Source organism: Elephantulus edwardii, unplaced genomic scaffold (assembly GCF_000299155.1).
Source record: "Elephantulus edwardii isolate Elephantulus edwardi_28Jun2011 unplaced genomic scaffold, EleEdw1.0 scaffold00015, whole genome shotgun sequence".
Classification (NCBI taxonomy): Eukaryota; Metazoa; Chordata; class Mammalia; order Macroscelidea; family Macroscelididae; genus Elephantulus; species Elephantulus edwardii.
Window position 1 is genome coordinate 26,761,751 of NW_006399765.1, and position 18,765 is coordinate 26,780,515.

Sequence of the window (18,765 nt, forward strand, 5' to 3'; positions counted from 1 at the left end):
GGTCTTCATGGTCAACGTTGACTCCCCTCTTTCTCTTGGACCCCATATCCAATCCAGCTGCAAACCCTGCCTGCCATCTTGTAAGTCCACCCACAATCTAACCACTCCCCACCACTCTGCCCCCACACTCCAATCACACCCCTGTCCCCCACCCTGAGCTGGAGGGTACCAACCACCCCGACATTTGTTTCTGCCACCGGAATGCTTGGAGCAGGATGTGACATGATCTGACTTAGATTTTCAAAGAACCAGTCTGGCTACTCTATGGAGAACACAGTGGATATACATTCCTTGTAATAATTTCTTACCCGGTTCCCCACAGCCCTTCCTCCTCCACATTCTGTGGAGATGTTCTCTGTGGATCTAGCTCCTGGCTCCATATTTTACAGTTTATTTTACAGCCAAGGGATCATTAGTTTCAACAGATTTTGGGTAGTTGGGCTCAACAATTTTGAGCTGGATTTTTACTACAAGGTTTCACAGGAACTTCCATACTGGGAACTGGTTTTAATTCTCCTGTTGTTGTTGTTGTTGTTACGTGTCACTAAGTTACTTGCAACTCATAGTGATTCTGTGCACAAGAGCCCTAAACCCTGCTCTATTTAATTCTTCTAGAAGTAGAATTTCTGAGGTCCGTAGATTTGTGGTGAGTCCCTCAAGTCATATCTCATTAGAAGTCCTTTTGAAACTTGAGTTTTGAAGAAACTGGTCTCTTTAGGACCTTTGTAAAGTGCTGAAGATCAAAGAGATCAGTTTAAAGACTCATTTGCACTCAATGAAAGTCACAGTATTTTTTAATTGCTTTTGAGGCATCTGAAAATTTGACAATGAATAAGGAAGACCAAAGAAGAATCGATGCCTTTGAATTGCGGTGTTGGACAAGAGCACTGAATTTCCCACGGACTGGCCAAAGAACAAACAAATCCATCTTGGAACAGGTGCAACCAGGATGCTCCTTGGAGGCAAGGACGGCCAAACTTTGTCTCACAAACTTTCAGCATATTGTCAGAAGTTTCCAGTCCTTGTAAAAAAAAACATCATGCAGGCCAATGAAAGAGAGGAAGACCTTGAACAAGATGCGTTGACATGATGTCTATAGCAATGAGCTTGATCATGGCATACATCGTGAGGGTGGCACCAGAAAGGCTAAGCTTCTGCTCTGTTGTTCATAGCACTGCTGTGAGTTGTGGTCAACTGTAAGGCATCCAACAACAATAAAAACAAAGGCCTCCTAGGGAGTCCTGGTGGTACAGTGTTTAGCCTATCTGGCTGTAAACTGAAAGGTGAGGAGTTTGAATCCACCAGATGCTCTGCTAAGTCAGGCAGGTGGCCCCCTATAAAGATTTACAGTCTTAGGAACAGAAGGAGGGTCACTCTGAGTTGCAATTCCCTAAGTGGCAGTGTGTTTAGTGAGCTCCCCTCTTGGAAATTTGATGGCAGGTAAGTATGAGTTGGAGAGGACTCTGTGGCAAATGTTTGGGTGTCGTATGCGTTTAAGTTGTTACGCATTGTAGAGTTGGGACTGACTCATAGCAGACCTTCCAGCGAGTTTTCATGGACAGCAAATCACACAGAAAGCGATTGCTCAACTTTGCTTTCGTGCTTTTGGGATCACAGCAGGAGGAGACAGCCTGTCTTTCTCCTGCAGAGCATCTGGTGCATTCAAACCAAGTGCCTTTGGCTTGGCAAAGCAACTCCTTACCACTAGTCCACCAGAGCTCCAGGATGGTACCAGTGCTGACTGCTCTAAAAGGGCTAACAGTGGAAGATCTTGGCAAGAGAAGGGAAATTGTGGAAAGAAATTAAAAACCATCAAAGTGGCCAGGCTAATACAGAGAATGGTAGGACACATGAGCTCATAGTTTCAGTCACCATTCAAACCAGAAACAAAACTCTCTCCTCTGGTTCAACTTGTAGCCAAACAACAAACAGCCCCAGTGGCATAGTTCATACGTATCTCACTGGTAGCCCTAGGTGGCACCTTGCTGGTGGTTCAAAATCGGGCACTTTCCTCCCATGTGATTTACATCCTTTGAAAATGTGGTGAGGGTCAGTCTTGAGTTGGTTCCCGCTGGACAACTGATTGCGTTTCAGAAGGTGACTCCAGGCAGGCCCTCACTCTTTACAATAAGCAACCATCTAACTTTGAAAGAGCAGCATTTGCCCAAGGTTAATGCCCTGAAGTCAAGGAAGCAGTAGGATGGATGGACTGAAGGACATGAAGATTACAGGAAGGAAGTGGAAGAGGATAGCGATATATTGTGGATATTTAATGTTATAAAAGATGTGATTGTTGAATGGAAAACCAGTCTGTGTAGTAAACTCTCACTCAGGTCACACACACATAAGAATTTACAATTATACTGGAAGTTCAAAATACTCTTGTAAACCCACTGGTGGACTTCACTTCCTTGCTGTTATGAAACTATGGTGCTCAGTTCTTCCAGACTCACTGCTACATGACCTTCCCTACAGCACAACACTTCACTTTTCCAAGCGCTGTTTTCAAGCAATTTTAAAAGGCTCAACTGATTAGGTCAGGCCCACCTAAGTGATTTTTTGGACCGCAAAATCAACCAATTAGGAACCTTAATTATAGTCTCCCATGTTTGCCAATAATATAACTCTGTCGTGGGAATCTTATCACCATCCTAGTCTCAGATCTTTTCAACATTCTGAGGAGGGATTAGGCACACATGGTGAGCTCTCGGGGACAGGAGACAGCCTTGAAGGCCATCTTTGATTTCTGCCAGCTACAACATCTATCTTTTCCACTCTGGAAAAGTTCACAGGATTGGAGCCCTCTAGAAAGTGCTTGGAGAAATGAACTTTGTTTTTACAAATCTATTTTCAGAGGGACGAATCCTTAGAAAAAGACATCATCCTTGGAAAGGAGGAAGATCAGGGAAAGAGAAGAAGACCATCAACTAGATGGATTGACACGGTGACTGTTAGGGTGGGCTGAGGAATGTGGGAGGTGATGAGGATGGGGCAGGCTTCAGGTCTGTTGTTCACAGGGTCCCTGAGTTGTAATTAATTTAATGGCACACAACAACAACACAACAACATCAACAATAGCATCAACAACATCATCAACAACAACAACAACAACATCAACCTTACGTCCTAAACCAGAGGGCACATTTCCAAGTGTCTTCAGGGGGTGCGAAGGCAAAATAAACCTGGTGAGATTTCAGTGAAGACTAAGTTCAAGTTGAAGTTCAACTTGAAGAGTAAGGCATCTGTTAATAGGGACCACAGGCACTCAGTCCCTATATCTTGCCCAGGATTCCACTAGTTCTAATATTTCAAGAAAACCTGAAACTCTAGATTTGTCTGTGAGGTCTTCTGGTAGTTAAATAAAGGAAACAACTTCCAATTTTGCTGATGTGGTAACCGTCTCTTTGCCACCTACCCCCACAGCATGTTTGCATGTGGCCTTTGAAAATCACTGTTGGAACCATCCCTCCTCCTCTAGGGCTGGTCCGTTCTGGTTTCTCTGCAGAACTTTCTAAGGCTCCTTTAGCGCTTCCTGTGCTCTAACCAGGATGTGGGGTGGGCCCAAAAGAGAGCAGGGGGCTCGGGTCAGAGCAAAGATTCCACTGACAGGGAACGAGCTTACCCCTCTGGACAAAGGCTCCAGAACCTCAGTGACAGGGGTAGCCAATATTGCTTCTACACGTAATATTGCTATTTTTATTTACCTTATTTATTTATGCATTTATTATAACACTTTTTTATTCAGTTGTATGTGCCTGAAAAAAAACAACAACAACAACAAAACACAACAAAGCCAAACTGAGATCTAAAGAGGGTTGATCAACTTGTCCATCCTCACCAAGCTAGTAAAGCAGCAGACTGAGATTTGAACCCATGACTCCCTGCCCCACCTCCTTGTGCACCATTGAATCAGATCTGACCGGCCCAGTAGAAGCTTCCCCTCCCCCCTCCTTGGGTACCATCAAATCAGATCCGACAGGCACAGGCGATTACCCCTCCTTCTCCAGTGGAGCATCTGGTGGATTTGAACTTCGCACCTTTGGGAACTGCAGTGTGCTGTGGTACCATGAGGCTCCCTGTGAACCGATTTCTCTTAACCACCCAACTATGTTAAAGACCAGAGCCTTTAAAACTTAATTTTTTTATTATTATTATTACAAGCCACAGTAAGCAAAGACATCTCTAATTTATACATATAGGTTTCTAATCCTTTCACTAATCAATATTACCTAGCTTACTTACATCATGAAAAAGTTCTCTCTCTCTCTCCTTCCTCTTCCTCTTATTCCAGTACATCCCCTCTCATCCCATTCCACACACTGCTTCAGCACTAACAGGCTGTTGTCCCCAGAGACAAGTCACAATTGTTTCTAAAGAGCAATGGCTTACCCTGATGTGCAGCCCTGACCTGCCCAGGACAAACTTAGTGACCAGTAAGGAGAAGGAGAGTCACTTATTTTTGTCTTTCAGACATTTTTATAAGCAAGCAGCTTTTGATCTTCTGCCGATTTGTGAGAAGCCACTCCACAGCAAGTAACGGCCACTGGTCCTTCACAGTCTCTGAGAAGGTGTTTGACTGGCAATGACACTCACTGGCAAATTCTTTTCCTTTTTTTGGGAGAGTATTCTGTCCTGAGAAGGCACTTAGTGAACACTTGAGTCAGATCAAGGCGTCTCTGAGTCGTCTCTGCGCCAATATTCTTTATTAAGTCACAGAAGGAAGAGGGCTGTAAAATACTCCTTTGTGTCCATATCAATAGCAAAAGAATATTCTAGAATGGCCATTTCCTGCCCCATAAGCAGTTTTCCAGTTTTCCAGTGTTGCTATCCTGGGTTGCTGTGGCACGGAGAAATTAAAGACAAGTGCCCCAGCCCCCCATTTCCAGAATTCCCGTTCTGTCTTGTGGTTGACTTAAAAATGTTTCCGGTTCCCGCCGCCCCCTTTCTCAGCAGCTCTTCCCCACAGTTAAAGAAGTTATAACTTTGCAAAGGAAATGATTAAGCAAACCCAGAGGTCTTGGCTAGGGGACCTGCATTTTCAAGGCCCTAGCTTCTGGGAGCTGAAGAAATCTGTAGGACGAGGGATTTGCACAGGCGTATTTTAGCCTTAGTCAGGGTTGTGCCTAATTTCCTGTTTTTGTATTCTGAAAACTGCTTAGCTACAAGTAAAAAAGGGCCCAACACAGCGCGGAGCCAGTGGGGCTGCTGAGAGGGTCCCAGAGCCAAGGAGAGGCGGGGAGAGGCTGGTCTCTCTCTGTCTTTTGTCAGCAGAACTGGAAATGGGGAGATTAAAGCATAAAACAAAATAAAGTAAAAGACAAGAACAAGGGGCTAGAGGTGGAGACGCTACAGGTGGGGAGGGCGTCGTAGAAGGGACAGGAAAGGACAGTGAGAGGAATTTTAATGGGTTAGCAGGCAGAGAGGGTCAGTAAAAAAGGAAGACCAAGGGGATGGACTGACCCCACTGGCTGCTGGGAGGGGCTGAGACAGCAGAGATTGTCAGGACCCTGCAGGGCAGGCAGGGTGTGGGTCTGTTGTCCGTAAGGTCGCTGTGACGCGGAGGCGACTGAATGGTGCCTACGGAGAACAGCAACAGACATGCAAACAATAGTTGGGTCTGGCAGTTGCACTGGCAGGCATGAGCATGTATTGGGCGCCAATTGCGTGCCAGGCACGTTGCTGGGAGCTCTGTACGCTACGAACGAGCAGCTCCTCCCAGTGACTCCGGAGGGAGCTCTAGTGGCCAAGTTGGGAAGGAACTGCACTACCAACCCAAAGGCAGGCAGTTTGAATCCCTCAATTGCTCTGTGGGAGAAAGAGGAACAGTCTCCTCCGGCGTGATTTACAGCCTCTGAAAATGTGTTGGAGGGTGAGCTGTGGAGTCGACAGCTTGTAACAGGAAGGCTCACCGCCTGATGAAATAAGCAACTGGTGTGACCCTGGGCACTTTAAAGGTCTAACCAGTTGGAGGTTTTATCTAAGTGGGTATTTCTGATAATCGTTAAACAGATGAAAGTATCTGGGGACACTTGTACTGTCTAGCAAACAGCTCAGATCACTCAATCAGATCCTTGAATTGAGTCTCTATTGGACCCTACCAGCAGCCAAAAGACAAATCTGACCACATCACTCTCTTGCTCCAACACGTTCTGTGGTTCCCCAGTGCAATCTGCATAAAGTGGAAGCTTTCTCTGGACTCCTGACCACACGCGCTTGGAAATCAGTCTTTGCCACCTCTCCGGCCTCCACCTCTCGTCTCTTCTCTCCTTCCCACCGTCACTTGCTCACTCCAGCCAAGCTGAACTACTTGCCATATTCTCTGTGAATTCTGAGCCATCGCACTTGCTATTCCGCCTGGAACTCCTTCTGTCAACTCTTATCCATTCTTCGTGATTCTCCCAAACGCCACCTCCTCCCGTGGTCAACCTCTGCACCCTGTGGTCTCAGGGCACAGACTCTGTCTGAGGCTCACAATAACGACATGCATTTCTCTCTCACATCCCACTGCCTTTTAGCCTGCTGGCTTCTCCCATGGACATAAAAATACGCCTTCATGAACTTCTGGGTTCAGCTTCAATCTTGCCTCTGACATAACTGTTGGTGGGCGTAGTTACTTTTCCTCTGTGAGTCTGTAAAATGGGCCACAGCTGAGGTTACGCATATGAAGCTCACAATCTGGCAAACAGTGAGAGTCAACAGCTCTGATGATCTGTTCATCTTCTTGGTTGGTCATTGAACCTAACAGACCAACCCAGCTCACTGCTGCCGTACAGTTGAGTCCAATTCAGGGGGACCCTCTATCAGGGCTCCGAGGCTGTACATCTTAACAGCAGTAGACTTCCCCAATTTTCTCCAGCCGGTAGAGTCCAACCACTGACTTTCAGATTAATGGGAACAGACCACCACTTCTTTCTCTGAGGAGCTGCTGGTGGATTGCAACCACTGGCCTTTAGCTCCCAGTTCAGAACATACTTTGCCACTGGAGTGCCTTCTGCCTAGACCGGTGGTTCTCAATGATTTTATTTTTCCTGGTTAAATTGTAGATTGCTGGGCTTTTCTGTCCTAGTTCTTGAGTCAGTATGTCTGGAACGGGGATTGAGATGTGGCATTTTTTGGTAACTTCCCAGGTGAGGCTGGTGCTGCTGGTGCCTGTGTTCCTACGTTGAGAACCATTGAGCTGGTCACTGGGAGAGAGGGTGGGTGTCTGATTAGAGTTGAACAGACTAGGACATAAGGCAGTTGGTCCATTTCTGCCTGGATGTAGCTAGCCCTCAGCTATTGACCAGCCCACCTAACAGTTAGTTGGCTCCTACTCTGAGCAGACATGAACTAGACCCTGGCAGTAGAGTGAATGGGACAGCCAAGGTCAGCCAGGACAAAGGTCTCCACACCCTTGGTCTTGATGGCTCTGCTGGAGAGGGAGGGTTTGACAGTTGCACAAGACTGGATCTGAATGCAAAGGGAGTGGCTGGTGGCTGGTTTGGGGACTGTTGTTGTTAAGTCATAGGCAGGCGACTCAGCTAATCTTTAAAACATTGACATTAATCATTGCTCCACTGATGTTCTATCATCATAATTGCTTTTTCCACATCCATTTCAGTGACTTGATTACAGTGATCTCATAGTCCCCTTGCCTAGATTTTCAGGGTCGCTTGTACACAGTGGATCAGAGAACAGAGCCAGGCCAGCGACCTGTTAGGGAAGATGATGGCATGTGGCTTTGTTGTTAGCCAATGTGAGTTAGAATTTTTCTGTTGAACTGGTGCTAAACATTCCCTAAGATATAATATAAAAAAAAAATTATAAGCAAGCTCATCGCTGTAGAGCCCCTTTCTACTCCTAGTGACTTTATAGGACATAGAAACTGTCCCATAAGGTTTCTAAGCTGTAATCTTGGAAGGGAAGCAGACTGTCAGATCTTTTTCTATCGAAGTGGTTGGTAGGCTCAGACCTGGAATCCTTTGATTAGCACCCAAGTGCATTTAACACTGCATCCCTGGGGCTATATGCCAGCCACCATCCTAGATGTAAACCATGTAGCATCTCACTCCAGGCTCCCAGCAGGTGCACAGAGAGACCAAGAGACCATGACCATTGCTGCGGAGTCAGTCCTTGCTATGATGACCGTCCACTGGGTTACCCCAAGCCATTGGGTTACCAAGGTTGTCAATCATTATGTAACGGAAGAGACTTTCTCTAAGATCCTCTGGTGGATTTGAACCACCCATCTTTGGTTTGGCTGTTCAATGCGATGCTACGAGGTCTCCATGTAGCTGCATGAAGTGCTATTTCCCAGCGCACACAGAGCAGTTAAGCCATTCGCCTTTCAGTGGGCGTGGAAAGGGTGAGAGGGAAGCTGCTTGGGCAGCATGAAGGGGCCAGTGTGGACGACTCACACACCTTGTAATGACATCAATGGAATGGAACTTCCCCCCACCCACCACTCAATCACAACCACCTTCTTTGAACTTCTTCCAAGACGGAGAAGATAAAAAGGGAAAACCCCACCAACTTTTTCTTGGTTTGGAGATTGGGCATCAGGGAAGGCGACTGGATTGCTTTCTTATTGTAGTTCTGTGTATTCAACGTTCTAGACGTGAATGAACACCCCCTCCCCCACCCCAACACGCTGCTTTGTCGCAGACTCCTTATGAGGCAGCCAGGGCAAAAGAGCCTCGTTCAAGACTGTAGAGGAGACCTGGTGGTGCCGTGATTAAGTGCTGGGCTGCTAACCTAAACGCCTGTAGCTCTGTCTGTGGGAGAAACGCCTGGAAGCCTGCTCGCTTAAAGGTTACGGCCAGGAAGCCCTCTGTGGCAGGCCATGCTCTGTCCTATCTGGTCACTGAGTTTGCATGCACACGGCAGAGATAGTGGACCCCAGGTCCTGGAGTGCCCCCGTGTGGCCACATTTAAAGGAAAGGGAGCTGCGATTGGTCAATCTTGCAAGCAAAGCTGACATAAGCAATGGAATAGCAAGAGAACAGCAAAGGGGGGTGAGGAGAAAAGGTGCAGCTCAGCCCCGTCCCCCCCTTAGTAAGGCAATTAAGATCAGTCAAAAGAACATAAATTCAAGGCAAGTAAGAGATTCAGAAAGCACTGGGAAGTGTGATCCTGGAAGCTGTCGTTATTATTCACCTTGGTTCCATCAGCTGGAAGGATTCCTGTTTTAATGACTTCTGTTTTGGCAGTTGAAAGGGCCAGCACATAAAAAGGATGAAAGAAGGGGTTTTCTGGGGGAGGCAGACAGAGCCAGAAGAGTTAATGCCCCAGAAAACCAACGTATGCAAGGTTCTGAAGATCCAATTTACGGGTTCAAAGGATTTGGGGACCCCTTTGCCTTCTAACAGTGTTGGTGACTTCCAGTGGGCTAGCGTCTCTTTATGTCCTCCCCTCAACCAAGCAAACAAGATCTTGACCACAGAAGGGTCGAACTCTACTTAGCTGCAAGTTGCCCGTTAGGCATACGAAGGGATGGACATTCAAAGAGCCCTAGGTCTGGTAATCCTGCGTTTTCCCTCGAGAGCTTCTGGTGATGCCTCAAGGGCCAACTTGGTCGAGTTAGCCACTGAAATAATGTTCCTTCTCATGAAGTCAGCTCATGAAATTGACTTTAGTTCTTGAAGGCAGAAGATCAGCTTGGCTCTCAAGGAAAAATGGACTTCTAGGCCGTGACCACCTGGCTCCTTCCAGTAGGACATGGATGCTGGCCGCTTGGAGCCTAATTTAATGGGAATCGGGGTTTCTGAGGCCTGTCTTCAAAAGAGCGCAATGCAGGTAGTGGGGTGTGTGTGTGTGAGTGTGTGTGTGTGTGTGTTTTGAAATGCATGACAACTGGTTTTAAGAGCAAAGCAGCGAAACAACAAACACACACAAGAGTTCCTCTTCCTCCTCTGTCCGTTTCAGATATTGCTTCCAGTTTGTGCCCACTGCCCGCTCCCCAGGACGCTGCTTTCACAGAGGTACCGGCCCCCTCCAGCCTCTGGACATCTACACATATAATCACTTCCATCAGATTCTCAGAGACTCACTCTCAGCTGGAAGGAGAGTCAGTGCTTGGCCTTGCAATGGTGGTCGTCTCAGTTCCTGAGCCCAGTGCTCAGAAACGGCTGCTGCTTCTTGATGCCGCAGAAGGCAAACATTCCTTTGCACCTAGGAATAAACAAACACACGTGTAAATAACAGAAGAGCAAGGAGCCAGGCACCTTGGCCTCTGTCCCCTCTTCCCCAGCTCAGAGTTCTGTCTGTGTTCTGTCCCAGGGCTCTCTGGGGCGTGGCTGCACCCTGTTTTGTGTGGTCTCTTCTCTGCTTGGTTTCTTCCGTCCGTATGGTTTCTGGGCTCCGTCCTGAGGTCCTTGGTGCCCTCTGACCCAGGGACTCTGCTGAGTTCTCTGGGCAGGTCTACTCTCCCTCCACCTTTCAGCATTAGGGGGCTGGGATAGTATTCATTGCAAATGTACTTGGGACAATCCTCTATGTAAAAAAGAGCTTTAACTTGCTGTTTAAGCTACCACTGTTTTTGATTCACCCAATTATCTCTGGCTTAAATATTCTTGTCTTATCAACCAACAAATAAGCAAGTACATTTTTTTTAAAAGAAAAGTTCTCTTATATGAACCAGTTTTGGAAATTGTTACCATTGAAGCGAGACAGTCACAAAGAAGTCCTCTTTCTCTTGCAGGTTTTGGGGGACAGTGGGTGGGCATTCTATCTTCCTGAGAGGGGAGATCATGAAAACAACCAGGTTCTCCCCCTGGCATCTCCTTTCAGGGGCAAACGTCCTTCTGTCAGTGAGGTCACCTTTGGCAGAGATTGCGGCCTGTGGCTCAGAGAAGGTTCCCTGTAGACTCCTGTTTTGGAGACAGAAGGGCCAGCCCCCACTTTCCTTGACTTGCATTCAAAGAGGTGTCCCCAGAGGGTGTCCTCTCACGGCTTGGCCAACGGTTCTGCAGAAGCTAACCCAGCTTCAAGGAAGAGAGCTCTGGTCTTTGGGCCCCAAAGAACTGGAACCAGCCAGCCCCACATAAGAGCTAGCTAACAGCAGCAGCAAAAGACCTCTCAGCTCTGCATTTTCTGAGAGATTGTCGGAACATATTTTCTCAATGTTCTTTTTCTTTTCACTGAAGCAAACTTTTATTTGCACAAGATACATATGTGTCTCTGTACTCTATGACCATGACAAGAACAGATACTCAACGTCCATGTCACACCCCTGTAGAATAGATTGCACGTGGGATAGGTGTGCAAGAGCCAGTGTGTCTGTGTTCATCAGTGCCAGAGGTATGCATTTTGCATATGTGTGGATAGGGGTGGAGGTATGCATGTATGTGACACTGTGTATAAGATCTATGAATGAACGTGCATATATCAAAGAGGCATAAATATGCATTTGAATATACACGTGTATCTGTCATGAGCGCTGTCAATGCACCCAGCCCCCAGCCCCGCTGGGTGTTAGCTGTGAAGGGACCCCAGCTGTCTCCTGCTTCTGAACTCAATAGGAGTAGCTTGTCCAGGAGGCTGGACCCCACTGATCTTGCAGGGGACTCTCTGATTCACCAACACAGGGTATAAGGGATGGTCCCCCATGGGTCCAGCCAAGTTCCTGCGACAAGACGAAGTTTGATTCCAACGAGTTTGATTCCAATTTTACTCAACTCCTGCCCTGCCACTTCCTCTATGAAGACCTCCCTTCTTATACCACATCTCCCTCCACTCCACCCCCTTCTCAGGCTTTGCACTAGGTAATCTAGCTGAAGACAACCTCTGATAACCACATCTGTGAGAATAGCTGCCGTGTGCTTGTGTGTGAGGGTGCATTTGACTTACATATGTGCCAATACCTGGAGATCCTGGAGGGCTTGGGAGGAGGGGAAGACAGAAAATAGCATTGTTTTCCTACTTCGGATGTTATGAGCACCTCAGACCTGAGAGTGGCCTGCTTTTAAACTTGAAAATTAAAACATATTTTAGAAGAAAACATAGATATTATATATATTTTATTAAATCAGAAAAAGAAGGGTACAGTATACACGACTACAGTCACTCATATTGACTTTGAATTACATTCTGATAGACTAAGGGTCTTATTGAACCCTCTGTACAAGTATTAAGGGGAGGGAGACCTTAGGTATTTGGATAATTGGTAACTTTTTATTAACGGGGGTTATGGGGAGAGTTTTTATCAGCGCACATCGCGAGAACATTAGGAAATTACAGACAGACTTGAGATAAGCGTCAGACAGAACAGATGAAGCAAGGCTTTTAGCCATCTGAGAGACATTAATAATGTAAACTCGCAAACACCAAATCTTTGTTAGTGGATGGAGGAGGCGGATCAACACGGAGGCCTGCGCCCCCCGGTGTTACAAAAGAAAATTACAACTTCATTTCCTTCATAGATTTTTTTTCTTCTGCAAGTCAAGTTGTAATTCTCAACCTCGTCGTCATCATCGAGCCTCCAAAAGCAATTGTTCCCCGCCCCACCATTTCAAGCCCTCTCCAGCCAATTGTCCCCTCTCATCGATAAAATTCAAGGACCCTATTTGACAAACAGCTCATACTCATTCCTTTGTTCCCTTCCACACATTCCTTCCCAGAGAAGTTGGCAAGCTCCCAACATCAAGCCCCTGTTCCCTCTCTTTGAAAAGTGAACGTAAACAAATCGATTGCATTTCCCTCTCTTCAGAAGATGAGCCTGTATTTGCTCCCAAGATGAATTCTTCTCAGCAGACAAATCGGTTCTGTGGCTTACAGCCACCGCCATCTCTAGTAGGTAAACTCCCCTCTCCTTCCCCAGGTGTGTCAACCTGCAACTCTTCTGACCTAACTACTTAACCTGCTAAACCACCTTCACAATTATGTACCAGGAAAGACCCGACCAGGGACGGAAACTTTACACCTCGGTGTGCACCAGCTCAGGTTTCGTGGGCAGGTGGCATTTCTTTGATGGGAGAGAGATTCAAGAATATCTACACGGAGCGGGTCTGGGAGGAGGATGAGGAGGGAGGAGACATCTCGGTGGCAGGAGAACGTGGTGGTTTGTTTACTTGGATTTGCCAACGGGTCCGATCGAGACCGGGTCTGTCTGCACTTGGGCATCCAACATCTGCTTTGGTCCCTGAAGGAAAAAAAACACAAACAGGTTGCATCCTATTGCACATCTGTAACATCAGCAGCTACAGTAGTAATTTCTTTAACACCGTGGCTGCAGCCATGGGACAGACAGAAGACGGTAGAGAAATGTGAGGGTCGCTGGGTAAAGGGCAAGGACCCCCCTGTTGTTCACACAGTTGCTATGAGTCACAGCTGATATGTCAGCACTTAACCACAGCGATTACACCAGAAAAGGAATTCTGGTGGAGTGTGGGTTATATATTACACTGCTAAGGGAAAGGCCAGAGGTTCAAATCCACTAGTCGCTCCATGCAAGAAAGAGGAAGCAGTTTCCCATAAAGATTGAGAGTCTCAGAAAATCAATGGAAGATCACTATTAGCCGGAGTCAGCGCCACAGCAATGAATTGGGCTGTGTTTCTGCCCTAAGAGGGGTCCCTGGGGGTGATATAAATGGTTGTTAGACTACTAATCAAAAGATTGGTTGTGTGAGCCCAGAAAAGACCCTTGTGGAGGTCAGGCACTGAAGGCCAGAGCTCTGAAAACCCTAGTCTGCACACACAGAGCTCCCACGAGTCAGAACTGACTTGATGGCAATAATTAACAAGCCAGGTGTTGTGACAAACAAATACAAATAGCCCGTGATTTATGAAGTCATGGAGAAACCCACTTACGAGCTCTGAAGTTCTTTTTGAATGTCTTAATCATCGGTGATACACACTACACGCAGTGCTGCAGGGTGTAACTGCGATGCTATCGCTCTTGGATATTCACTCCTAGATGTGCTCACTGTAGTGTCTGGTCAACAGCGACGTCAGTGTGAGGAGTCGTAATGGAGAGAAAACTGGGTAACATTCAACTCTAACCATGTGTGGAGGCTGACCACACTCCTAAATCATGAGAGAATAGATTTCTCTTTGTCTAAGTTGGTTCCACAGTCAACACTCTTGGCACCAGCAGCCAGGGAAATTAAAAGACAAATTGTGATGGGAAAAGTCTGCTGTTAGGGACTTTTCCAGAGTACTGAAGAGCAATGGTGTCACACTGGAGACTAAGGTGTGCCTGGTTCAGGCCATGGTCTTTACAATCATTTGTTATGCATCAGAGAGTTGGACAATGACTAGGGAGGATAGAAGGAGAATTGATGCCTTTGAGCTGTGGTGCTGGAGAAGAGCATTGAGTGTATCATGGACTGCTAAGAAAATAGGCAGATTCCTCCTGGAGAAGATTAGATCAGGCTGCTCCTTGAAAGCAAGGATTCTGAAGCTTTGTCTGACATGCTTTGGACATATTGCAAGGAGGGACCAGTTCGTGGAGAAGGATGTCATGCTGGGAGGATGGAAGGACAGAGTAGGAGAGGAAGACCCTCGATAAGGTGGATTGATTCAGTGACTGGGGTAATGGGGGTAGGTGTGTGAGCGACAGTGGGATTGGCACAGGACAGAACAGGATTTAGGGCTGTTGTGCATGGGGTCACTATGATTCGCAGGCGACTTGATGGCACATAACAACAGCAACAACAACATCCACTGTGATATCTCACAGAGAACCCAGATACCTGGATGACTGAGAGCATCTCCCATGACTAAATGCTTGGCCATCTGCTGGCCACTGCAAGCATGAGCTGCCACCCCTGATTTCACTAACATCTGGTCATTTCACTTACCTAGTGAAAACATGGCAAGGGACTAGTTTGAGGCCTCCATCATATCCACAGAGAGGCAAACGATTTAGGTGAACGTTGTGGCATAACAGAGAAATAATATGAGTAAGTGTGTTCCAGAGATTGTCCCGTGTCACACTCCTTTATATACACTGTTGTTGTTGTTGTTGTTGTTGTTATGTGTCGGTGAGTCGACTGCAACTCAGCACCCCATATACAATAGCTCTGAAGCCTGCCCTATCCTGAGCCAGTCTCACTGTCTGCACTGCAGCTACTCCCATTACCCCAGTCACCTCTCAGCCAGGGTCTTCCTCTCCCTCACTGTCCCTCCACCCTTCCAAGCATGATGTCCCTCTCCAAGGACTGGACCTTCCCAGCACCATGCCCAGCATATGTGAGACAGAGCTTCACAATCCTTGCCTCCAAGGAGCAGCCTGGTTTCACCGTCTCCAAAACAATGATATAGATTATCTCTGAATTAGCACGGCATCCTTTCGGGATAGGAATTCTTATTTCTCACTTTAAAGTGAGTAATCCAGGCTTCTGTCACCATGGCACAGGGACACCCAAAAATCTTACTCAGCAGGTGAGAACGGGGGCTTCCTGCCAACAGCCATGTGAGCGTGCCTTCTTGGAATCAGCTCTTCCCGCCCCAGTCAAGCTTTCAGATGAAGGCAGCATCCACCAGCATGGCGACTTGCGGCATCATGAGAGATCAGAACCACCCAGCCAGGATGCTCCCCAGCCCCTGGCCAACAAGCTGTGAGAGAGTCAATGTTGGTTGCTTCAAGTCATTATATTCAAAAGTTATTGGTTGAGCCACAGTGGATGTCTTTTACACTTCTCAAGTGCATAGAATATTGCCTGATGCATAATAAAAGCTCACTAAATATTTGTTGAATGAATTCTTGCTTGTTAGTAAATGCTTCCATGTCTGACAAAATGTGGTCTGTGGCTTCTTTTCAACATAACATCCCATTGGAGCAAGGTAGTGGGGTAGACCAGTGTGTCCTTAATTTAGTGACCGACCTGGGGCCCCTGTTGTAATGTAAATGGTCTGAGAACACTCTCCACTCACTGTACTGGGCTGTGAATGATGGGGGAGCTGTGTAGCAATCATCCTGTGCCCTGCTCCCAGGACCTGGCAGGAAGCTACCCCTTTACCTCTAGGCACTGGGGCTACAGGAGGACAACGCCAGAATGCACCAACACCTATTCCCTGCCAATCTCTTCCCAATCTTGTGTTCTATGGTCCACCCAGACTGCCCTTCTCCTGTCCATGCTGTCTCTTCATCACACCTCTGCACTGCTGTTCATACCTCTGCACCTGCTGTTCACACTTCTGCATCTGCTGTTCACACCTCAATGCTTACTGCTCATACCTCTGTACCCGCTGTTCACACTTCTGCATCTGCTGTTCACACCTCAGTATTTGCTGTTCCCACTTCAATACCTGCTGTTCACACCTCTACACCTGCTGTTCATACCTCAGTACTTGCTATTCCTACCTCAATACCTGCTGTTCACACTTCAATACCTGCTGTTCACACCTCAGTATTTGCTGTTCCCACCTCAGTACCTGCTGTTCCCACCTCTGGACCCACTGTTCACACTCCTGCATCTGCTGTTCACACTTCAGTACCTGCTGTTCACACCTCTACACCTACTGTTCAAACCTCTGCATCTGTTGTTCCCACCTCAATACCTGCTGTCCACACTTCAGTATCTGTTCACAACTCCAGACCCACTGTTCCCACCTCTGCATCTACTGTTCTCACCTCAATACTTGCTATTCACACCTCAGGACCTGCTGTTCACACCTCTCAGTACCTGCTGTTCACATCTCTGGACCCATTGTTCACACCTCTACATCTGCTGTTCCCACCTCAATACCTGCTGTTCACACTTCAGTACCTGCTGTTCACACTTCAGTACCTGCTGTTCCCACCTCAGTACTTGCTGTTCCCACCTCAGGTACCTGCTGCTCACACCTCTGGACCCACTGTTCACACCTCTACACCTGCTGTTCACACCTCAGCACCTGCTGATCCCAACTTTGTATCTGCTCTTCCACGTTGGCACCTGCTGTTCACATTTACTTTCCTGCTCTTCTCCTGTTCTGACATCTGCACCTGCTGTTCCCACCTCTGCCTCTGCTGTTCCCACTGCTCAAAGCTAGCTATGTCTTCAGATACCCTTCCTCCCCACTCATGCCCTTAACCCTCCTGTTCTCCATATTTCTTGCCACAGATGGGTTTTTGGTGTCCTCTTGGGTGTAACTTCCTCCAAGAAGACTTCCCTGATGTTCTTCTCAAAATGAAAGTCAGGCCCTCAATTGAGGCCCATCAGTTCCTTAAGTCTGACTCCCACTCTGTTCTCACCTCAGCACCTGCATTCCCCACATCTGTACATGTTGTCTCCACCTCAGCTGCCACAACACTCAGCACCGGCCCGGCCATCCCACTCCTGGCCTCCTCCGGCTCAGAGCCTGGCATGCAGCAGTTGTTGAATGAATCTTGGTCAAGGCAGCCGTGGACACAGCCTGCCCCACTGAGAGGAGGAACGGCGTCTGGTGCCTGAAAGGCAACTAGTCCACCTACCAGGTTCTTGAGGAAGCCCCGGATGGACTGCCGCTGCCTCTCGGATTTCTTCTGGGGCTTGTCCGCGTTCTGCAGTGAGTTCACCGCCACTGTGCTCTGCTCTGCAGCAGGGGCCGCCTCTTTGGCTTCTTGCTTGTTGTTCTTCTGTTTGCTCAGCTCGGCGGCTGGTTTCCTGTCCTTGGTGGAGCTGTCTCTGCCCTTCTGGCCTGCCGTGGCCGGCTCTGCTTCCGGCTCTGGCTCCGGCGGCGTGGTGGCCTTCTCTGTGGAGTCTGATGTCTACCAATTTCAAACAAAACACATTTTTAGCAGCTACAAAATCAATTTGTGGAAGAAGGCGAATAAGTGTTGAAACAGAGATGAATGAATGTTGGATGGTGCCTGCATTTTTATGAGTTCTTGGAGAAATGAGGGGGAAAAGGAAAGAAAAACATGCAAACATTGACCAGCAAAGCCCTGGCAGGGAGCATTTATTTATGTAATGATTATTAAATGCCACACTTTCCCGCATAGCCAGTATTATACCCTATGGTTCCCTCCAAGTACCATCCTCCTCATTTACCTACTCCACATGGTTCAGGTAATCTGACTCCACCCTGAGGGCTCAGCCTGGCCAATCAGGGCATTGCCAGCACTGTGACTGGGTCAAGACGATCAAACACAGATAAAAACTAAGCTCATTGCAGAGTTTACCAATAACAACCCAGAGAGAAGCCCCCTCCCTTTCCATTGGATTTGAAGCAGCAAAAGTGGACAAAGCCTGGAGTTTGTCGAGCCACTGATGATTCTGAGATATTCCTGAAAATGAAGCCCAGGCAGAGGAAAGCAGAGTGGACAGAGAAAGAGGGAAGGAGAAGGTGAGACAGAGAGAATAAGAGTCAGACTTAAGCAACTGATGGTATTGTTTGCGTGCCTGGATCAAGCTGTCCCTGAAGCCCTTTTGTGCTTAGCTTTCAAAAGGTTTTCACGCATGAAAGCAACTATGACTCTTTTCTTGAGAATGTCTGTTCTTTTGTTCATGATCATACCTCTCTTAACTTCTAATCTGAAACTGTCCTTTCACTTTATGAACTAATTAATGATAAAAGAAGACAATTGTTTTAATTTTGGGTCTGAATATACATTCTTCCATGGCAAAAGAAAATGTCACTAGGCTTGAGTCCTACAATTTGGAGGGATGAGATTGTCAAATGCAAAATTCTGGAAAATGCTAGGTAAATCGCAGTTTTTAGAAAATTCTATCAGGGAGTAGAAACTCTTTACTATATAACCTATGTAAATGGAAATGCCATGGGGCTAGACAGATTACGTGAAAGCAGAGAGCAGACTCAAGCAAGAATACACACCAAGCAAACTGGAGTAGGGGAGATTGTGGCAAATTCAACGTGCCAAGC

At 47.2% G+C, this 18,765-nt stretch overlaps 1 protein-coding gene across 1 annotated transcript in view; it reads right to left on the bottom strand.

Moving 5' to 3' along the window:
• Positions 1 to 13,042: 13,042 nt before the first annotated feature.
• The window catches only part of BCAS1 (breast carcinoma amplified sequence 1), a 43,794-nt gene continuing 38,071 nt past the window's right edge, over positions 13,043 to 18,765 (bottom strand). The window contains exons 7-8 of the mRNA XM_006881647.1: positions 17,375 to 17,650; positions 13,043 to 13,117 (exon numbers count right to left, since the gene is read on the bottom strand). Coding sequence (XP_006881709.1) covers positions 13,043 to 13,117; positions 17,375 to 17,650 — 351 coding nt within the window. The remainder of the gene's footprint in view (positions 13,118 to 17,374; positions 17,651 to 18,765) is intronic.